The sequence below is a fragment of the Hemitrygon akajei genome, chromosome 6 (genome assembly GCF_048418815.1).
Source record: "Hemitrygon akajei chromosome 6, sHemAka1.3, whole genome shotgun sequence".
Lineage (NCBI taxonomy): Eukaryota > Metazoa > Chordata > Chondrichthyes > Myliobatiformes > Dasyatidae > Hemitrygon > Hemitrygon akajei.
Window position 1 is genome coordinate 121,243,812 of NC_133129.1, and position 23,375 is coordinate 121,267,186.

General features: G+C 45.7%; 1 protein-coding gene across 6 annotated transcripts in view; it reads left to right on the forward strand.

Moving 5' to 3' along the window:
- Positions 1 to 23,375, forward strand: part of ldlrad3 (low density lipoprotein receptor class A domain containing 3) — a 149,609-nt gene that overhangs the window by 89,109 nt on the left and 37,125 nt on the right. For 4 of the 6 annotated variants that reach the window (XM_073049149.1, XM_073049144.1, XM_073049143.1 and 1 more), the window contains exon 4: positions 6,908 to 7,042. In XM_073049149.1, the coding sequence (XP_072905250.1) occupies positions 6,908 to 7,042 (135 nt within the window). The remainder of the gene's footprint in view (positions 1 to 6,907; positions 7,043 to 23,375) is intronic. The other 2 variants (XM_073049147.1, XM_073049146.1) reach the window with 1 other exon arrangement.

A 23,375-nucleotide genomic window follows, 5' to 3' on the forward strand; every position in this document is an offset into this window, starting at 1 on the left:
CCCTTGATCTTTCCTCTGATTGGTTTTTCACCTGGCACCTTCCACCCTCCTCCCACCTTCTTTATAGGGTCCCTGCCCGCTCCCACTTCAGTCCTGACGAAGGGTGTCGGCCCGAAACGTTGACTGCGCGTTTCCACGGATGCTGCCCGACCTGCTGAGTTCCTCCAGCGTGTTGTACGTGTTGCTAATCAAGAACCTGTTAACCTCTGCTTTAAATGTACCCAGTGACTTGGCCTTCACAGCCATCTGTGATAATAAATTTCACCGATTCAAGTCCCTTCAGCTGAAGAAGTTCCTTCACTTCTCTGTAGACAAAGAATTCCTCAAAAGCTTGTATCAGAGGCATTCGATCAAAGTGGTTTCAGTGGTCGTCTTCTCCCTAAACCTTCCACAGGGCTTTACTGTTTGCTCATCCAGCTAAAAGTTAAAGCTGTAAAGTTGCTGTATCTAATCGTATTTGACAGTCTGCAGTCATCTATCTCTGACCCCATTTGTTGGAGTGCTCCAGCGATGGTGTGTTAGTTCAACTCTCTTGTTCTTCTGCGAAAGGAAGCAGCTTCAGGACTTCACTGCTGTGCTTTCACTGTGGTGAAGTCATCTGAGCACTTTTGATCCTTCCTGCTCCCTGGAGGACACGACTGCCGGCTGCCAGCTGTTGACAACCTGGCCGGTGAAGTGAGGGCATCTGGAGACTCGGTGACTCGCGGTAGGAGGGACCAGCAGGCGAGGCATGATTCTCGGTGTCACATCAAGCAGAGGAAAGATACGGCACAGAAACTGAGTTTGTGACGGTTCTTCAGTGGAGTTATGCAACTTCCTTGCCCCCTCCCAGAACAAATACATCCCCTACAATTATTAATTCTGTTTCACCAGAAATGAATCTGTTCCAGGCCATATGATCCAAACCATAAACTGTGTAAAATGGAACCTCTCCTTATCACCAGCTCTTTTATAGAATACTATAGCACAGAAATAGGTCCTTTGACCCATCTAGTCCAAGCCATCTTGATATTCTGCCTTGTCCCATCTACCTGCACTGCACCATAGACCTTCATACCCCACTTATCTACCTACCTATCCAAACTTCTCTTAAGTGAAGCAGTTAAAGCCTGAATCCACCACTTCTGCCAGGAGTCCATTCCACACTCACCAGCCACTGGGTGAGGAAGTTTCCCCTTAATTAGTTCACCTTTCATCCTAAACCCATAACCTCTTAGTTCTAGCCTCACCCAACCTGAAGGGAAAAAGATTGCATATTTTTACTCCACCTATACCCCTCATAATTGTATCTCTCTATAAGAGCTCCCCTCATTCTCCTGCATTCCCGGGAATAATATCCGAACCTTTCCCTGGAACTCAGGTCCTGAAGCCCAGCAACACCCTTCATCCCCTCTGTTTAATCTGCTTACAGGCATTCCTACAGCAGTCACAGCCGCCTCAGGAGATCACTCAGAGCAGTGCTAAGCTGTCAGAATAAACCGGCAGCTTCTGAGCTGCCAACAGGGTGTAGTTGCACAGAGTGGGGTGGAAGGTCCAGGAGATGCTGAATCCCCTGGTGGAAGGTCCAGGAGATGCTGAATCCCATGGTGGAAGGCCCAGGAGATGCTGAATCCCCTGGTGGAAGGTCCAGGAGATGCTGAATCCCATGGTGGAAGGCCCAGGAGATGCTGAATCCCATGGTGGAAGGTCCAGGAGATGCTGAATCCCATGGTGGAAGGCCCAGGAGATACTGAATCCAATGGTGGAAGGTCCAGGAGATGCTGAATCCCATGGTGGAAGGCCCAGGAGATACTGAATCCAATGGTGGAAGGCCCAGGAGATGCTGAATCCCATGGTGGAAGGTCCAGGAGATACTGAATCCCATGGTGGAAGGCCCAGGAGATACTGAATCCCATGGTGGAAGGTCCAGGAGATGCTGAATCCCATGGTGGAAGGCCCAGGAGAAACTGAATCCAATGGTGGAAGGCCCAGGAGATGCTGAATCCCATGGTGGAAGGTCCAGGAGATACTGAATCTCATGGTGGGCGGCCCAGGAGATGCTGAATCCCATGGTGGAAGGCCCAGGAGATACTGAATCCAATGGTGGAAGGCCCAGGAGATACTGAATCCCATGGTGGAAGGTCCAGGAGATACTGAATCTCATGGTGGAAGGCCCAGGAGATACTGAATCCCATGGTGGAAGGTCCAGGAGATGCTGAATCCCATGGTGGAAGGCCCAGGAGATGCTGAATCCCATGGTGAAAGGTCCCAGAGATGCTGAATCCCATGGTGGATGGTCCCAGAGCTGCTGAATCCCATGGTGGAAGGTCCCAGAGATGCTGAATCCCATGGTGGAAGGTCCAGGAGATGCTGAATCCCATGGTGGAAGGTCCAGGAGATACTGAATCCCATGGGGGAAGGTCCCAGAGATGCTGAATCCCATGGTGGAAGGTCCAGGAGATGCTGAATCCCATGGTGGAAGGTCCAGGAGATACTGAATCCCATGGGGGAAGGTCCCAGAGATGCTGAATCACATGGTGGAAGGCCCAGGAGATACTGAATCCCATGGTGGAAGGTCCAGGAGATGCTGAATCCCATGGTGGAAGGTCCCAGAGATGCTGAATCCCATGGTGGAAGGTCCAGGAGATGCTGAATCCCATGGTGGAAGGTCCCAGGAGATGCTGAATCCCCTGGTGGAAGGTCCAGGAAATGCTGAATCCCATGGTGGAAGGTCCCAGAGATGCTGAATCCCATGGTGGAAGGTCCCAGAGATGCTGAATCCCATGGTAGAAGGTCCAGGAGATGCTGAATCCCATGGTGGAAGGTCCAGGAGATGCTGAATCCTAGCCTCTGGCACCAAGAGAGCAAGGGGAGAGCTTACTCTGCTTCTTGTTGGAGTGACAAAGCTGTGAGGTTCTGCACCTTGACTGGACTACTGTCAAGCTGTTGAAAACTTGTGGCCATCTGCATGAGTGAGGCACTAGCAAGATCAATTGATGGACATAGCTTTTGGAGAAGTGATGGTGGTACAATTGTGTGTCTGCAGTCTGTCCCAGGCTGGTGATGCCTACAGTCACACGGCCGGTCCCAGGCTGGTGATGCCTACAGTCACACGGCCCAACCCAAGCTGGTGATGCCCACAGTCACACGGCCCATCCCAGGCTGGTGATGCCTACAGTCACACGGCCGGTCCCAGGCTGGTGATGCCCACAGTCACACGGCCCATCCCAGGCTGGTGATGCCTACAGTCACACGGCCCAACCCAGGCTGGTGATGCCTACAGTCACACGGCCCAACCCAAGCTGGTGATGCCCACAGTCACACGGCCCAACCCAAGCTGGTGATGCCCACAGTCACACGGCCCATCCCAGGCTGGTGATGCCTACAGTCACACGGCCCAACCCAAGCTGGTGATGCCCACAGTCACACGGCCGGTCCCAGGCTGGTGATGCCCACAGTCACACGGCCCATCCCAAGCTGGTGATGCCCACAGTCACACGGCCGGTCCCAGGCTGGTGATGCCTACAGTCACACGGCCGGTCCCAAGCTGGTGATGCCTACAGTCACACGGCCCATCCCAGGCTGGTGATGCCTACAGTCACACGGCCGGTCCCAGGCTGGTGATGCCTACAGTCACGTGGTCTGCCCTGTGCTGGTGACACCAACAGTCGCTCATGGTTTTTGCAGAGCATCATTCAGATCCCAGGCGTAGTTCTGAAATAATATTTGTTGTTGATGGACGTTCTTGTTCTGCACTGAAGGGGACAGTTGCTTACTGCCAATATATTCACATAGCTGGTGACTTCTAGAACATTCTTGTAGAGGAAAGCGGCCTATTGTGTTGTTGGGTAAGTGAGGAAGTTTTATTTACATACAAAGTAGGGTGGTCACTGATGTCAGCTGTTGACTGTGGTGACGCAATAAGACCTAAGCAACGTGCCTGAGGAACCTCCATCTGCAAGTCTATGTGACACATTGCTCCATTCAGTGAAGATCGGCACATGCCTCCATTGTCCAGCCCCGTTTTAAAGACCAAGTTAGCAAAGGATGTGTTAGACCTGCGTCCCACAGCACCCCGCAGAGCCCTCCAGCAACAGAAGCAGGTGTTGGAAGGTCTGATGGTCCTCCAAGTGTCTTGTGGAGGCAGGTATCATTTTAGTGAGCTTCCTCTGGACTGAAGCTGTTATCCATGCCAGCCAGGGATATGGGTGTGGGTGGAGGGGAAAACGCCAAGTGCCATGGAAGAGTTATTGGCCTGAAATATGAGATGTGCTTCTCTCTCCTCAGATGCTGCCTGACCCACTAAGTAATTCCAGCATTTTCTGTTTTAATTTCAGATTTACAGAGAAGCATTTTTTGTGTGCGCTTTATTGTGGAGGAGTAACTTTTGCAAAGTGCCAAGGTTGACTATTTACATCCTTCCATGTAATCATGCAATAAACTGGTTTTCTGGGGGGGGGGGGGTGCTCGGGCAGTGTCTCTTTCAGCTGGCATCTCTGATCTAACCACTGGAGCCCTGGAGATGCCCAGCCCAAACCACCATGATGTCTCCCACACAAAATGCTGGAGGAGCTCAGCAGGCCAGGCAGCATCTATGGAAAACAGTGCAGTCAACATTTCGATCTGCTGAGTGTTTCTAGCATTCTGTATGTTTTTATTTCAGAGTTCCAGCATCTGCAGCTTTTTGCTTCACTCTGCATTTCTCCACCCTCTTTCCCCATGTTACCCGAGGATCACCTTCTCTCTTCCCATCCCCAGTTACCAACAACATACATTTCTTTCATAGTCTGTTCTGACGGTCATTCACTTTCAGTAAAAGAAATCCAAAGATAAGTTTGGCTTGGACATTTAGATGGCAGTGACTTTCCTGTGTGGAAGTAGGTTATTGACCCTGAGCTTCTTAGCGAAGACCATGCCATAGCATGGAGGGATGTAGTAGACCAGGATATCTAGCCACCACTACTCTGAACAATAACACCAGAAATGAAATAGGTCTATTATTGCCACATCTGCTGAGGTAGAATGAAAAACTTGTCTTGCATTCTGTTCATACAGATCACAGTGCAAGGTTAAACTAATAACAGAATGCAGAATAAAGTGTAACAGGCACAGAGAAGGTGCAGAGTAGATTTAAGGGTCCAATTTAATGTCAGAGAAATGTATACAATATACATCCCTGAAATACTTTTTCTTTGCAAACATCCACAAAAACAGAGAAGTGCCCCAAAGAATGAACGACAGTTAAACGTGAGAACCCCAAAGTCCCCCCCACCAACGTGTAAGTTGCAGCAAGCATCGATCCCCCTCCCCCAGCAAAAAAAAGCACACCTGCTCCGAGCACAAGCATGATCTAGGCGATAGCAGAGACACAGACCTTGCAGTTACCCCAAAGACTATCGCATTTCATCCAGCATTCAACAAACCATGGATTCTCACTCTCCCTAATAAGGGAGAGGGAGGTGTCCCCCATTTTCACAGCAAGTGGGAGACATAACAGCAGTCTGCTGGTTTACGATGTTAAAAAGTTAGCTTCTTTGCTTTTTACGAGCTCTCTGCCTGAAGATCACAAGGATCTCGGGTCTTCGGGCCCACAGTGAAAGATTTTCCGGCCTCCCCGACAACACACGGGTCTCCTGCTGTGACACCGATCCTTAATCGGCCTGTCTCCAGAGCCCTGAGATCCTAGGCTTTCAGATTCGAGCCGGACTCTCAGGCCGAACCCTTGGCGTGCCGAACAACAACAGCCAGTCCTGAAACCCCGAGAACGGGTCCCATTCCCGCAAAGAACCGAAGTCTGCGTGTAACTCCATGTCAGGGTCTTAAAAAGAACCCTTAAAGGGAAAAATTAAGATATTAAAGATGGAAATAGAGCTTTTTCCGAAGATGCAAGCAAAGGAGTTGCCGTTTAGCACCATCTTAACTCCACCTCCAACAGAGGTAAACAGCAAGGTGTAAGATCATAGGATAGGTTGTGAGGTCAGGAGTCCAGCTTATGGAACTAAAACTAATGAGGCAGCAGGGTAGAAGCTGGCCTTGAGCCTGGTGGTGTATGTTTTCAGGCTTTTATATCTTGCCTGATGGGAGAGGGGAGTAGAGAGAACATCCAGTTGCAAATCAAGAGACAACGGTCTTTTTCTGTCCGGTTTACTGGCTAATCAATGCATGGGTCTGAATGAATCCCCTTGCAATTCTCACTGATGCTTCACAGATACAGGAGAGGAAATGATTGCAAACAATATTTAAAATCTCTTCATGATAAAATGTTCTGTTAGTAAAATATTCTCCAGGACTGAGCTCAAACGTGTGCTGAATGATGTATTTTAAAGAATTTTACCAAAGCCTTGGTTAATATTTAATATGGAGTGTGATATCCATCTCTGTATGACAAACTGTGTCCATATTCATTCCTGTAAATCCGCGGTGACTCCCTCAGTTCTTGTATAAGATTGTGTCTGCATCCATCCATCTGCAATATCATGACCATGTCTTCTTTATAACAGTATTATTGTCCATCGCTGCATAACACACAAGCTTGTGTGTCATACTGTGTGACCCTGACAGTTTGTCAGTAGATACGACTGGTTCGGGCTCTGGTGTAATCTGAGATTTTTACTGCAGACCACTTGAAGTATTTAAAAGCAACTTTCCAATTATTGAACAGCACGAGAAATGGGGCTGCTCAAATGGTACAGCACAAAAAATTGTATGTGTAGACGATGGTTCAATGGAATTCTGTCTATCAATATCCATGTCCCAGCTCTTTACAGAATAATTATAGCCCAGTCAGCAGCACTTTTGTCTTTGAATTTGGCTTATTTTGTTTAGATAATTTCAGACAAGTAGCACCGTGCAACAAGCGGTTTTGTCTTAAGCCGCTGTTGGTGGGTTATTTCTGTAAATCTCTAATACTACTCTTTCTGTTTCGTAGCAGCAAATCCCCTGTTATGTTCGACGGCCCGTTTCCACTGTAAGAATGGAAGGTGTGTTGACAAGAGCTTCCTTTGTGATGGAGTGAACAACTGCCAGGACAATAGTGATGAAGATGACTGTGAGAGCTCACCAGGTACGGCACATCACTCCAAGGTTACACCACGATGTTCAGGATCACAAAACATTCTGCCATAATAAACCTGGCTGAAGTGCAGCAAGGCAGGTAGTTAATTTCTGGCCTTGCTAATGTGAAACTCTTGTTACCTTCTGCTCAGTAACTCAATTATTTATCCCTCTCGTTCTGCTTCGTCAGTATGTTAACTCCATCTAGAGTCTGGAATGTGTACAACCTGCATGATCCAAATAGCATTAAGCATAAAACCTTCTGCAAACTTGAATGGGCAGACCTTGTGAGGTGTGTGCATGTGAAACTCTTGTTATTTCTACGTACAGAGGCATGTTGTCCTCTTCAGTGTGTGTGTGTGTGTTCAGAAGCTATGCAGTCTCAGTACGAAATGGTGGGTGCACGGTATTCAGTTGGTCTTGGTGCTGTAAGTGTTTATCATTAGGATGATTTCTGGGTCTGTGGTTGCTTGCTGAGTGAGAATGTGTCTCTGATTAGATTAGTGCAGCCTGCTGTGACTTGCCAGTCAGACCTCTTTCCGCTTTGTGTTCCCTTGTGTTAGACTCTTGCCTATTAGATGATCAACAGGAACAAAGCTTTAAGAGTACCAGAAATGAATTGCGGATGTTGCTCTGCCGATGTTTTACAGCATTCTTGATTGGTTTCAGCAGAGTCACCGCACATATTTTCAGCGGTAACATAAGCCGATTTGTGAGTGTCCTGCAAGATCAGCTCTTCCTGATCCCATGCCGGGTTGCCTTTAGCCAGTCTTGCTCTGCGTACGGCCAGTTCAAAGACAAAAATCTCATCACTTATGCATTCCTGACATTTGATCTGGATTCCACAGTTTGTATATCATTACCACCTTTGCAGATGTATGGTATGATGGTACTCATGCCCAGGACCATTGCTGCATTATGTACTTGTGCTGTAAATTTAACAAAATAATTGCACAGCCTCTCCTTCTCCCCATTGTTTGATGAATTTTATTTTTGCTATGCCGTTCCTTTAAATTAAGCAACAACATGTGGCATTTCATAAGGTTATCAAACAAAATTTGACACCAGCCACAGAAAGAGGAAAGGTGACAGAAAGCTGAATGATTTCAGAAAGCCTTGACGGAGGAGACTTGGGAGTGTTTGTGTCGAGAGCTGCAGGGTGTGGGGGCAGTGACAGAGTAAGGAAACTGAGGTGGGAATTTGGAGTGCAGACTTGCAAGGCTGGAGGAGATTACAGAAACAGAGAGGAGTGAAACCATGGAGATGCTTAACAAGAGAATGAGAGTTTCAACGTTCATCCACTCGACTACATGGAGAAAGGAATAACAGTGGGCGCAGCAGATTAGTGTACAGGAGCCTTGCGTCACACTATTCCCATGTATGCCTTTGAACAGAAAATCCTACAAAAGGTAGTGGCTTCCGCTCAGTTCATCATGGGTAAAGCCCTCCCAACCTATGAGCTTGTCTACATGAAACACTGTCGTAGGAAAGCAGCACCCATCATCAGAGATCTCCACCACCCAGGCCATGCTTTCTTCTCACAGGTAGAGAGTAAAAGAGCCTCAGGACTCACCGCCAGGTTCAGGAACCCCTCGACCAGCAGGCTCTTGAATAAAAGGCGATAACTGCACTCAACTTCACTTGCCCCATCATTGAAATGTTCCCACAACCAATGAAGTCACTTTCAAGGATTCTTTATCTCACGTTCACATTGTTTATTGCTATTTATTTATATTTGCATTTGCTTAGTTTGTTGTCTTCTGCACTTTTGGTTGATCTTTCATTGATCCAGTTTAGTTACTATTCTATAGATTTGTTGAGTATGCCCGCAGGAAAATGAATGTTAGTTGTATATAGTGATGCATAAGGACTTTGATAATGAAATTTATTTTGAACTTTGAACTCTGGGTGCCCTCAGGCCGTCGGGAGATTAGTGGCCAGTGGAAAGGTCAACTCATCTTTTGAGAGGACAGATAAACGTAGTAGTGGCTGGGTATTTTTACAGCTGTGATGAGTCCCAGTAAACCTGATGAATCATTTGACCACTGTAGCAGATCACATCTTGCTTTACTTCATTGGATTTAAGTATTGGGGTGTCATTATTTTATTTAGACCTTGCAGACATTCAGCAAAGGTTCAGTGCAACAGCCTTGGCAAAGAGTGGGGAGATGTTAAGCTGTGCATGCTTAATGCCCCATGACTAAAAGCCAGGCAGAGCGATATATGGCTTCACGTATGCTAGCCTGGCAGTTCACTATAAAGCCATTCCTCTTCAAATGTGCTGTTCTTGCTTACGGGTCAGTGACAGCTAATGCGTGGTTGCAGAAGCAGTTGGTCTGTATGCAAGAGGATTCTTAAAGTTGTCTTACTGCAGTTATGTAGGGCTTAAGTAACAAGAGGTAGGGAGACCAAAACTACGGTGCTGTGTTTGTCCTGGGACAGGGTATGCAATAGAGATACACCAGACTGGTTCCTGGGTTGGTGAGTTTGCTGTATGAGGAGGGATTGAATCAATGAGACATGTATACTTTAGTGTTTAGGAAAATTAGGAGATGATCTCATTGACACACAACATTCCCACAGGGCTCAAGAGGGTGGATGCAGGGTGGAGTCTAGAACCAGAGGTCCCGGTTTTGGAATAAAGGGAAAGACCATTTAGGCCTAAGATGAGGAGAACTTGGAGAGTGATGAATCTCTGGAATTCTGTTCTCCAGAGGGTCGTGGACACCAAGTCATTTAGTTTATTCAAAACACAGGTCAATATACTTCTGAATATTAAGCAATATTGAGATGGCAGAGGAAAATGTGCTGAGGGACTCGGGTTCGATCTTGGCCTCGCTTGCTGACTGTGTGGTGTTTGCACGCTCTCCTTGTTGCCCCTTGGATTCCTCTGGGTGCTTCAGTTTCATTCCACGTTTCTAAAGCTTGTAGGTTGACTAGCTACTATTTAAAAAAAATGCTCCTAATGTAGACGATGGCTGAAAGAATGACGGGGAGTTAATGGGCTTGTGAGAGGAGGCAAGTTGTAGAGCTACAGGGAGATAAGGGAACGGACCAGATGGCCTAAGTGGTTTCCTTCTTTGTTACAGTTAGTAAGTAAGAAACAATACTCTACATTACGTCAATGTATTTTTATTTGGCTTTGTGGCGTAATAAGAAGGGTAGTTTCGCTCGAGTGCAGTCTTGGATGCCTGCTTCTTTAAAGATCTTTGCTTTAATTGTTAGTAGGCAAGATTCCCAGAGGCCTGGCTGTGTTCATGGTTCACACAATGATTCCCATTCTGGTGCTGAGTTTCAGTGTCAGATAATCTGTTGAGAGAACAGAAATTCTTTCTGGCATCAAATTACGCTTCAGAGCAGGGAATCGTTTAATCAGGCGATTGTCATGGCAACCGCTGCTTCGCTGCCCCAAGCCTCTGTGCATTTCTCAGCCCAATCCCTAAGGACCCCTGTGATTTCCCCTGCTTTGCTTCAATGGAGCTGCCTGATTGGGTCAGGTCGGAGTAGGCTCCAGACAAAGTGAAGGAGTGCTGGCTAACGAGCGATAAGGAAAGACTGGCCTGCTGTGGCATTTCATGGAACTCGCTCTTCCTGTAGCTGCCGACAGCCATCACTCAGGATTGTTCAGAGTGAAAGACCACCTCAGGTGGTAAGCAACCTGAACCTCCCAGGCCGCCCAGTCTAACTCTCAGCACAGTTGTAGTTCAGGAGACCATCTGATTGGTCATAATGCACTTCGGCCTGAGGCTAGCTAACTCATGAAGGAAGGCAGCAGGTACGAGGCTTATATAACGAAATTAGACCCCTCTGACCTGCAGGTGATGATGATCAGTGTCACTCATCCATTGAGGTCCACAAGTAGCTTGGGGTGGGATTCAGATTTGTTGCCTTGCTTGTGCACCTACAGCTTGAGAAGACGCGCTGTTTTTCTCAAGTTCTACGATTTATCATTAATGAAGAGAAGCATATGTTAGTTTAATTCATTTTTCTGGATATGAGCATTGCAGGGAGGAGCATTTACTGCCCATCTCTAATTCTGTATGAAACGTGGGAATAAGCTACCTTCCTGAAGCGCTGGAGTGCTTTTCGTAGTCATAGAGCACTGATGTTTGCCCCGCTTTGCCCACCTCGTATAATCCCATTTGCCTGAATTATCAGAATCAGAATCAGGTTTATTATCACCGGCATATGTCGTGAAATTTGTTAACTTAGCAGCAGCAGTTCAATGCATTACATAATTAAGCAGCGAGAGAGAGAAAATAATAATAAATAAACAGGTAAATCAATCACATAATTGAATAGATTATTGAAAAATGTGCAAAAACAGAAATACCATATATTAAAAATAGTGAGGTAGTGTCCAAAGCTTCAAAGTCCATTCATGGCAGAGGGGAAGAAGCTGTTCCTGAATCGCTGAGTATGTGCCTTCAGGCTTCTGTATCTCCTACCTGATGGTAACAGTGAGAAAAGGGCATCCCCTGGGTGCTGGAGGTCCTTAATAATGGACACTGTATTTCTGAGACACCGCTCACTGAAGATGTCCTGGGTACTTTGTAGGCTAGTGCCCAAGATGGAGCTGACTAGATTTACAACCCTCTGCAGCTTCTTTCGGTCCTGTGCAGTAGCCCCTCCATACCAGACAGTGATGCAGCCTGTTAGAATACTCTCCACGGTACAACTATAGAAGTTTTTAAGTGTATTTGTTGACATGCCAAATCACTTCAAACTCCTTATAAAGTATAGCCGCTGTCTTGCCTTCTTTATGACTACATCAGTGTTTCGGGACCAGGTCAGATCCTCAGAGATCCTGTATCACTGCACAGTTTTCCAATTTGGTGAAGGTGCTCCTGCAGTGCACTTGGACAAGACTCTATTATGGTGGTGAACCACCAAAGGTCTAAGTAAATTTATTTTCAAACTGTGTACCCCCTTGAGATTTATTTTCTTGCAGGCATTCACAGGGAAAAAAGAAATGCAATAGAATTTACAGAAAACAGACACAGACTGACAAGTGACCGGTGTACAAAAGGAGTCGGGGTGGTGTTTGACTCAGAGGGAAGCTTCAGGTGGTGGTGTTCCTCAAAGCTGTCGCTCTTGTTTCTGGTGGTCGAGGCTGTGAGTTTGGAGGATCTGGGTTATCAGCAAAGATTGAATAGGTTAGGACTGTACTCCTTAGAGCATAGAAGATTGAGAAGATTTGATAGAGGTATACAAAATTATGAGGGGTATTGATAGGGTTAATGCAAGCAGGCTTTTTCCACTGAGGTTGGGAGGGGGGGTGGGACTATAACCAGAGGTCATAGGTGAAAGACCGAGCTGCCAGCACAAGTGGTGCATGTGAGCTTGATTTCAACGTTTAAGAGAAGTTTGGATAGGTACGTGGATGATAGGGGTATGGAGGACTATGGTCCCGGTGCAGGTCAATAAGAGTAGGCAGTTTAAATGGTTTCAGCATGGACTAGATGGGCTGAAGGGCCAGTTTCTGTGCTGTACTTCTCTAAAATTATGGGCCAAAAATTGTGGCCCTGGTGTTAGCATAGTGACTTCTGCCTGGACTTTGAACAGCATTTGCCTAACTAGATAATCTAGGTTGACATGCAGAGGAGGAACTGTACTGATGCCGTGTCTGTCTAATATTTCTTCATCATATGGAGTAGAGGGAAGATTGGACATATCACACAGTGCTCTGTTCTCTGGCCCTTCATGTACCTGACCCATATGAGGTGGGTAGCTGGGAAATAAAGACCAAACTCTGCCTAATCAATTTAAATGCTCTTTTCTCTCACCGATGGGGGGCCCATCTCCGTGGAGACCAAGCTTCACAAATATTTCTAGAAGCGCACTGATCTGTATGCAAGTATCTCCTGGCCACACAGTTAATCTGTTAGCAGATTTATTGTGGTGTTTTTAAGTTTTCACTTTCCCAGCACTTTCTCTGGGGAGCGGGAGTAAACCATGTTGTGGCAGGGCATGCGGGACGCAGCGTTCAGGCTGCTCGGAACGGCCCAGTCCTTTGTATCGAAACCCTCGCTCTCTCTCAGTGCTGCTGATCTGGGGAGGGGGGTGCTGGGTTAATCCTGTCAGGGGTAAAAATGAGATTCTGCAGAAGCTGGAAATCCAGAGCGACACACACACACACACACACACACACACACACACACACACACACACACACACACACACACACACACACACACACACACACACACACACACACACACACACACACCCCCCCCCCCCCCCCCCCCCCCCCCCCCGAGGAGCTCAGTACCTATGGCAGTGAATAAACAGTCGATGTTTTGGATCCAGACCCTCCTTCAGGACTGGAAAGGAAGGGGGAAGAAGCCAGAATAAGATGGGGGGGGGGGTGCAATTGACGGAGTACAAGCTACAGGAGTACAGAGGGGCCCACGGATCTCTCGATTAGTGGTAAGGCTCCATGGCACCAAACAAGGTTGGGGACCGCTGATAGATGAAAAGTGAGTCTGGGTGTGCACCTGGTCGAAAGGTCAGAGAGCAGCAGAGATCACCGAGGGGGTGCACTTGCCAAGGGTTGTGACTTCTTCCAAATCGTACTGAGAATCTGAGCCAGCATCTTGGATAGAACATTAATATATATAGTGAATGAAACCTCTGAGAATTATAGTGAGTTAGTGTTAAATTTGCTGGCACAAAGCAGGAGCATGTTTGAATGGGCAGTGCTGTAAAATGAGCAATAATTCATCAGTTTGTCAATGTGGATCTCCAGCTCTAATGCTCATTTCACATTGTGGATAATTTGGGGATTGGTGACAATACTTTATAAAGCACACACAGCAAAACCAACCAGTAAACCCACTCACACATTGGGGTAATTTTGACGGTAATTAAAATAATTGATGCCAATTAAATAGCTGACAGTTCCACTTTGTGCCTCTCGTAGCTTTTGTGCCCATTGTTGGTTTATTTCAGAAAGCGTGGGCAGGAATTCGGAATGATAAACTCTGTAACAGGATGCTGGGAATTTTACCTACAGTAAATGTGTTGTATCCTAGAGTGAATAATCAGCCAATTGAAGAATCTGTCTGATCTTTGAGAGGGGAAAATCAACCAATACAGAGCTTAAACTAAGTAACAATGGGTACTTTTTTCCCCAAAATTATACTTTATTTATAATGTGGTAAGTACAATTGAGCCAGCTGGTGGTGTAGTGGCATCTGCACCTGATTTTGAGGCGAGTGGTCCCAGGTTCAAATCTGGCCAGCTCCTTGCACGTTTTCCATCCATACTGGGTTGAGTGTTGAGCTAACAGCTCGGCCTTGTAAAAAACAGACTGATCCTAAGGAAGGTCGATCCTAAGACCGATCCTAAAAGATTGCCACCTGATGCAGCTCAAGGCGTGGAGAGGAACAAAGTGCATAATTGAGACATTTCATTGTCTAATTTTCATTGCATCAAGCAGTTCACACATTTTCTTTTGAAGTGTGAGGGCTTTTAATTGGAATTGGTTTATTATTGTGACATGTACCAAGGCAACCCATCCATGCAGATCATTTCAAAACATACAGTGGCATGCAAAAGTTTGGGCACCCCGGTCAAAATTTCTGTTACTGTGAATAGTTAAGTGAGTAGAAGATGAACTGATCTCCAAAAGTCATAAAGTTAAAGAAAGAATTCTTTTCAACATTTTCAGCAAGATTAGTGTATTATTTTTGTTTTGTACAATTTTAGAGTGAAAAAAAGAAAAGGAGCACCATGCAAAACTTGGGCACCCCAAGAAATTTGAGCTCTTAGATAACTTTTACCAAGGTCTCAGACTTTAATTAGTTTGTTAGGGCTATGGCTTTTTCACAGTATTTGTTAGGAAAGGCCAAGTGATGCAAATGTCAAAGCTTTATAAATACCCTGACTCCTCAAACCTTGTCCAACAATCAGCAGCCATGGGCTCCTCTAAGCAGCTGCCTAGCACTCTGAAAATTAAAATAAATGATGCCCACAAAGCAGGAGAAGGCTATAAGAAGATAGCAAAGCATTTTCAGGTAGCCGTTTCCTCAGTTCGTAATGTAATTAAGAAATGGCAGTTAACAGAAATGGTGGAGGACAAGTTGAGGTCTGGAAGACCAATAAAACTGTCCGAGAGAACTGCTCATTGGATTGCTAGAAAGGCAAATCAAAACCCCCGTTTGACTGCAAAAGACCTTCAGGAAGATTTAGCAGACTCTGGAGTGGAGGTGCACTGTTCTACTGTGCAGTGACACCTGCACAAATATGACCTTCATGGAAGAGTCATCAGAAGAAAACCTTTCCTGCGTTCTCACCACAAAATTCAGTGTCTGAAGTTTACAAAGGAACATCTAAACAAGCCTGATGCATTTTGGAAACAAGTCCTGTGGACTGATGAAGTTAAAATAGAACTTTTGGCTGCAATGAGCAAAGGTATGTTTGGAGAAAAAAGGGTGCACAATTTCATGAAAAGAACACTTTCCAACTGTTAAACACAGGGGTGGATCGATCATGCTTTGGGCTTGTGTTGCAGCCAGTGGCACAGGGAACATTTCACTGGTAGAGGGAAGAATGAATTCAATTAAATACCAGCAAATTCTGGAAGCAAACATCACACCATCTGTAAAAAAGCTGAAGACGAAAAGAGGATGGCTTCTACAACAGGATGATGATCCTAAACACACCTCAAAATCCACAATGGACTACCTCAAGAGGTGCAAGCTGAAGGTTTTGCCATGGCCGTCACAGTCCCCCAACCTAAACATCATTGAAAATCTGTGGACCTCAAAAGAGCAGTGTATGCAAGACGGCCCAAGAATCTCACAGAACTAGAAGCCTTTTGCAAGGAAGAATGGGTGAAAATCCCCCAAACAATAGTTGAAAGACTCTTAGCTGTATCAAGCTGTGATACTTGCCAAAGGGGGTACTGACCATGCAGGGTGCCCAAACTTTTGCTTCGAGCCCTTTTCCTTTTTTGTTATTTTGAAACTGTAAAAGATGGAAATAAAAAAGTAATCTTGCTTAAAATATTAAAGAAATGTGTCATCTTTAACTTTATGCCTTTTGGAAATCAGGTCATCTTTTACTTGCTCAGCTATTCACAGTAAGAGAAATTTTGACCAGGGGTGCTCAAACTTTTGCATGCCACTGTAGGTACATTGAGACAGTGCATAGGAAAAGCACAGAGCAGAACTTGCTCTAACAGTTATATAGAAAGCACAGTGCAGGCAGACAATAAAATGGAGAGATAACGGTGAGGCAGAGTTCATCTTTATCAGTCGAGAATGATAGTAGCAGAAACAAAGCTGTCGTCGAGCCTGGTGGTGTGTGTTTTCAGGCTTTTGTAATCTGCCCAATGGAGTGGAGGGGGTCAAAGAGAGAATATCCAGGGGTGGGAGGGATTATGCTGTCTGCTTCTCTGAGGAAGCGACAGTTGTAGATAGAGTCCACAAGGGAGATGCAAGCCTTTGTGATGAACCAAGTTGTGCCAACCACTCTCTGCAGTTTCTTGTGGTCTTTGGGCTTTGGGCAGAGCATTTGCCATACCGGTCCCCTGCCCAGAAGTGCCAGCTTTTCACAGCTCTGTCCACCTCCCAGTCTGAGTGGTTAAACGGGGTGGAGTTAGAGGCTGTTACTCTCCAGCCTCATCGTTATTCCGAGCTAGTGGCTGTTTTGTGGGGCCTGCTTTACAAGATGCACTGAAAAGGTATCATTATTCACCGAGACAAAGGTAGAGGGAAAGAGCCTGCTGCCTTTTGAGAACAATCGACTGAGGCACCTCAGGGTACAGGGATATTACATCACTTCAGACTATTTCAAAGGGGTCTTTGATGCTATATGTATGATCAAGAGATGGTCCAGAATGTTAAAATATTGAAAACTTTAACTATTTGCCTCGAGAGATTCTGTTAACTGACCATGTATGTGTATGTAATAATGCGCTCTATCCTGAACTTATTGGTGACTCTTTCAGAAGTAACACAATCTGTTACGCAAATACTTTCCGTCTTTGATCCCACACTGCAAATTCAGCGCTCATGACCCTAGCGACCCTCACCCTCAGGCCATCAATCTGAATGTAACCAATCCCAGCCCCTCAAGGCAGCCCTCTGAAATACCAAGTACGACAACTACTCCGAAAGCACCTTTTAAACAAGGCCTCAGTCTGGGTGAGTAATTGGTTTATTATTGTCACATGTACCGAGACACACCGAAAAGCTTTTGTTTGCGAGAAATCCTGATGTGTCATTCTGTACATAAGTATATCGAGGAAATAGAAAAGAGAATTAAAATGCAAAATGCAGAATATAGTGTTACAGTTACAGAGAACATGCAGTTTAGGCAGTTAGGTAAAGTGCTGAGGCCCTGATGAGGCAAATTGTGAGGTCAGGAGCTCAACTTCATCCAATAAAAAGTTCAGTTCAAAAGTCTGATAACAGCAGGATAGAAGCAGTCCTTGAGCCTGGTAGTATGTGTTCTTTAAGCTTTTGTACCTTCTGCCTGATTTGGGGGGTGAGGAGAGGAGGAGTGAGGGGTGGGCTGGGATGGGATAATGTTGCCTGCTTCACACAATCAGTGGGAAGTGCAGAGAGAGTCAGTGAATGGGAGGTTGGCAAAGTGGAACTGGACTTGCCAAATGAGATCGTAGGCCAGATCAAAGTGGCTGATAGCTGTGAAGTTTAAAATCTCGGCTGAAGAGGCAGACGAACTCAAGGCGCAACTGCCCTGCTAATACAGTCTGCTGCCCAAACCTTAATCCTTATAATTAAACTGCATAAACTTCTATTATCAGCCCCAGGAACTGATAGGGGAGAGAGTTCGTGACAGGAATTTGGGCTGGTTTGGGATTGGAGGTAGTGGATACAAGCCCATCCTGACCCCAGAGTGGCAAAATGACATAAATCTGTCTTGTGTCTGCACTGGCTTCATATAAATAGCCCCTGAACCAGATGTTACCAAATGATTAGTATTGCATTCCACAGTCCAAGCAGCTCTCTTTTTAGAGCACATGTGAGAATGTGAGAACTAAACAGGCCAATGGGATTGAGAGGATTGCTCTGAGAGCCAGCGTTGGCTCAGTGGGCTGAATGGCCTCCTATGTTGTGAGCTAGGTAGAGATACACAACCTTGGATGGGAGCAGCCAACTTATTATCTACCAAATCAAATCCAAATAGTCTTGTTTACAGGCTTATCCAGTTTCTGGCTGGGTCGGTATCTGCAGGAAGGTGAACAGACTGATTACTAGGTTATGAGGCAGCTCTGCATTCAATACTATCATCCCCTCAAAACTAATCAACAGGCTCCTAGACCTTGGCCTCGGTATCTCCTTGCGCAATTGGATCCTCGATTTCCTCACCTGCAGACCCCAGTCAGTTCAGGTTGGCAACAACATCTCCTCCACAATCTCCATCGGCACAGGGGCACCATAAGCATGTGAGCTTAGCCCTCTGCTCTACTCGCTTTACCCATGTCTGTGTGGCTAATCATGGCTTTAATACCACATTCCAGCTTGCTGACGATGCGACTGGTGTAGGTCGAATCGAAGGTGGTGATGAATCAGCATAGAGGTGGGGGATTGAAAATCTGGCCCAGTGATGCAACAATAACAACCTTTTATTCAATGCCAGAAAGACCAAGGAGCTGACTATTGACTTCAGGAGAAGGGAATAGAGGTCTCTGAGCCAGTCCTCATCGGAGGATCAGAAGTGGAGACGGTCAGCAACTTTAAATTCCAGAAGGCCAAAATAGGAGCAGAGTTAAGCCATTTGTCCCATCAAGTCAGCTCTGCTATTTCATCATGGCTGATCCATTTCCCCCTCAGCCCCAGTCACTTGTCATCTTCCTGTAGCCCTTCATGTCCTGACCAGCCAAGAACTTATCAACCTCTGCCTTAATGTCTTGGCCTCCACAGCCACCTGTGGCAATGAATTCCACAGATTCACCACTCTGTGACTAAAGAAATTCCTCCTCATCTCTGTTTTAAATGGACGTCCCTCTATTCTGAGGCTGTGTCCTCTGGTATTAGACTCCCCCACCATAGGAAACATTCTCTCCACTATTGAGGCCTTTCAACATTCGGCAGGTCTCAGTGAGATTCCACCACGCTCCCCCCCCCCCCCCCCCCACCCACAAATCTTCCGAATTCCAGTGAATACAGGATCTCATCTGGTAACCCTTTCATTCAGAAATCATTCTCATGAACCCTCTCTGAACTCTCTCCAATGTCAGCATATCCTTTCTCAGATAAGGGACTCAAAACTGCTCACAATACTCCAAATGAAGCCTTACCAGTGCCTTATAAAGCCTCAACATTACATCCTTGATCTTATATTCCAGTTGTCTTGAAATGAGTGCTGACATTGCATTTGCCTTCCTCACCACTGACTCTACCTGCAAATTAACCTTCAGGGAATCCTGCACAAGGACTTGCAAGTCCCTTTGCTCCTCAGATTTTTGAATTTCCTCTCCATTTAGAAAATAGTTTTAGCAAAATGCATGACCATTAACTTCCTAACACTGTATTCCATCTGCCACTTCTTTGCCCATTCTCCTAATCTGCCTAAGTCCTTCTGCAGCCTCCCTGTTTCCACAATACTATCTGCCCCTCCACCTATCTTCAGATCATCCACAAACTTGGCCATAAAGCCATCCATTCCGTCATCCAAATCATTGACATATAACATGAAAAGAAGCGGTCGCTACCAGGGTGCCTAACACCACTGGGTCACCAGCAGCCTACCAGAAAAGGCTCCCTTTATTACCACTCTTTGCTTCCTGCCAATCGTCCAATGCTCTATGCATGTTGGTATCTTTCCTGTAAAACCAGGGGCTCTTGTTAAGCAGCCTCATGTGCAATATCTTGTCAAAGTCCTTCTGAAAATCCAAGTACGCACCATCCATGGATTGTCCTTTGCCTATCCTGCTCATTGTTTCTGCTAAGAATTCCAACAGATTTGTCAGGCAAGATTTTCCCTGGTTTTTCTCATATGCCTCCAAGTGCCCTGAAATCACGTCCTCAACTATTGACTCCAACGCCTTCTCAACCACTAAGTTAAGAGTAACTGGCCTATAGTTCCCTTTCTTCTGCCTCTCTTTCTTCTTGAAGAGTAGAGTGACCTTTGCTATTTTCCAGTCATTTGGAACCATTCCAGAATCTAGTGATTACTAATACCTCCTCCATCTCTTCAGTCATCTCGTTCAGAACCCCAGGGTGTATACCATCTGGTCCAGGTGATTTATCTACCTTCAGACCTTTCAGTTTCCCAAGCCCCTTCTCCCTAGTAATGGCAACTTCACTCACTTCTGCCCCCTGACATTCTCCAACTTCTGGCGTACTGCTCAAGTCTTCCACAGTGAAGACTGATGCAAAAAAACTTAATTTAGTTCATCTGCCATTTTCTTGTCCCCCATTACTACCTCCCCAGAATTATTTTCTATCTACTGATATCTACTCTCGCATCTCTTTTACTCTGAAGAAACTTTCCCCTTTAATATTAAACACAAAGTACACTGCAGATGCTGTGGTCAAATCAACACGTACAGACAAGCTGGATGAACTCAGCAGGTTGGGCAGCATCCATTGAAATGAGCTGTCAACGTTTCAGGCTGAGACTCTTTGTCAGGACTGAAGAAGGAGGGGGCAGGGGCCCTTTTAAGAAGGTGGTGGAGGGTGGAAGGTGCCAGGTGAAAAACCAATCAGAGGAAAGATTGTAATCAGAGGAAAGGCTAGCTTACCTTTGTATTCCATCTTTTCCCTCTTTATGACTTTTTTAAAGTTGCCTTCTGTTGGTTTTTATAAGCTTCCTAATCCTCTAACATCCTCTGTGGTATTATTTCGGGGGATCTGTTGTGGGCTCAACACGCAAGTGCAATTATGAAGAAATTGTGAAGCCTCTGCTTCCTTAAAGTTTGCAAAGATTCGACGTGACATCTAAAACTTCGGCAAACTTCTATAAAATTGTGGTGGAGAGTGTATTGACTGGCTGCATCGCTGCTTGATATGGAAACAGCAATGCTCTTCAACAGAAAATCCTACAATAAGTAGTGGATATGGCCCAGTCCATCACGGGTAAAGCCCTCCCCACCACTGTGCACATCTGCATGGAGTGGTGTTGCAGGAAAGCCGCATCCATCATCAGGGACTTCCTGCAACCAGGTCATACTTTCTTCTCACTGCTGCCATCAGGAAGAGGGGACAGGAGCTTCAGTACCCACACCACCAAGTTCAGGAACAGTTACTACCCCTCAACCATTAAGCTCTTGAACCAAAAGAGATGACTTTACTCAACTTGCCCCATCATTGAAATGTTCCTGGACTCACTTTCAAAGACTCCATCTCATTTTCTCTATGTATTATTTATTTATTTATTTCTTTATTTCTTTATTTCTTTATTTCTTTATTTATTTATTTATTTATTTATTTATTGTCTTTTGTACACTGGTTGAGCACCCAAGGTGGTGTAGTCTTTCATTGATTCTCCATGGTTATTATCCTATAGATTTATTGAGTATGCCCACAAGAAAATGAATTTCAGGGTTGTAGATGGTGACGTACATGTACTTTGATAATAAATTTGCTTTGAACTTTGGAATTTACCCACTTAAGCTGCAAAAAGTGAGCACAGACATGTACAATAAGTATATATAAAAAGACAATATAATTAAGTAGTGCAGAAAGAGAGGAAGGAATACTGAGGCAGTGTTCATAAGTTCATTGTACATTTAGAAATCTGATGCCAGAGGGGGAGAAGCTATTTCTGAAAAGTTGAGTTTGTGCCTTCAGGCTCCTGTACTTCTTTGATGGTAGCAATGAGAACAGGGCATATCCTGGGTGATGGGGATCCTTAATGGTGGATGCTGCCTTTTTAAGGCATCACCATTTGAAGATGTCTTAGATGCTGGGGATCCTGGTGGCCATTATGGAGATGACAGAGCTTACAAATTTCTGCAGCTACTTCTGATCTCATGCAGTACCGTACCAGGTGGGGATGCAACCAGTTAGAATGTTCTCAACCGTACGCCTGTAGGAATTTGTGACTGAGAATAATTGGTATGTCACCAATGACGGTCACAAATTTCTGTAGGTGTACCGTAGAAACGGTGAGCAGTTTCAAGTTCCTGTGTGTCAAATCTCTCAATGCCTTCTCTGAAAGCAGCTACTGCTTAGGTTCAATTGGTGGATGATTTATCGATTAAATTGCTCCTAGCACGTGGGGCAATTCCTCTCTGGAGGTAGAGCATGGAACAGTACAGAAGAGATCTGGCCCTTTGGGTGGCTGGAGAAGTGATACAGCAGGCCTACCTGCTGTGTGGCTGTGCTGCCCTTAATGAGGTCCCACTTTATTCTTGGCTGAGTTCCACTGAGACTTTGCCGATCTATAGCCAGAGGCTGGGAGGCCCTCAGATACTCGGGCTGGCTACAGCACTGAGACACGTAACCACTTACTGATTGCTCAGGGAAGTTCTGTAAGGGCCAGATTACAGTGTGCAGCTGACATGGTTCCAGTGCTGAGTGAGATCTCTGAGTGTCTCCAATCATTGACATGAGGTCCACGGGTTAACAAAAGACCATTTGATTACATGCTGAGACCTCTTTTTCCAAAAAGCACACTTTATTCACAAAATATATGACTACACAACTTTGTAGTAGTTCACAAAATATATGACTACACAATCTTCATTTACTGTTCCCACCATGACTGCACACTGTTTATAACACGTCAGCCTGGTTCAACCTCAGACATCTCACCAGTGATATGTTTGGAGGGTAGTGGTGAGCCTGCTGTCTCACTGTCCAGCAGCAGCAGTATGGCTCAATTCTGTGGTCTTTCCCTTCAGAGCTTTCATCCCATTGAGCGACACTTCAGTGTATCCCTTGACAGCTCCTCATGCACCTTAGAGTCTGAATTATACTGCACAGAAACAAGCCCTTTGGCCTAACTCTGCCAACTAGGTTGTCCGTCTGAATTGGGTCCATTTGCCTGTGTCAGGCCTATGTCCCACTAAATGTGTTTTATAGATGTACCTGTCTAAATGTCTTTTAAATGCGGTGATTGTACCCGCTTCTACCACTTACTCTGGCAGCTCGTTCCATATACCCTCTACCCTCTGTGTGGAAAATGTTTCCCCTCGGGTCTCTTTTAGATCTTGTCCCTCTTTGCCCTAAATCGATGTCCTGTAAGGTGAGAATCTTGAGTAAAGCCCTTGGAACAGCATTGAGGTATGGACATCTCCTGGCTCTGGAAGACCAAAGGACATCTTTCACCAAGTTGATGACCTCCCAGCAGCAGTCAATGTTTTTCTCAGTCGGTGCTCCTGGCAACGTCCCATGGAGCACGGAGCCCTGCAACTTGCAGCTGCT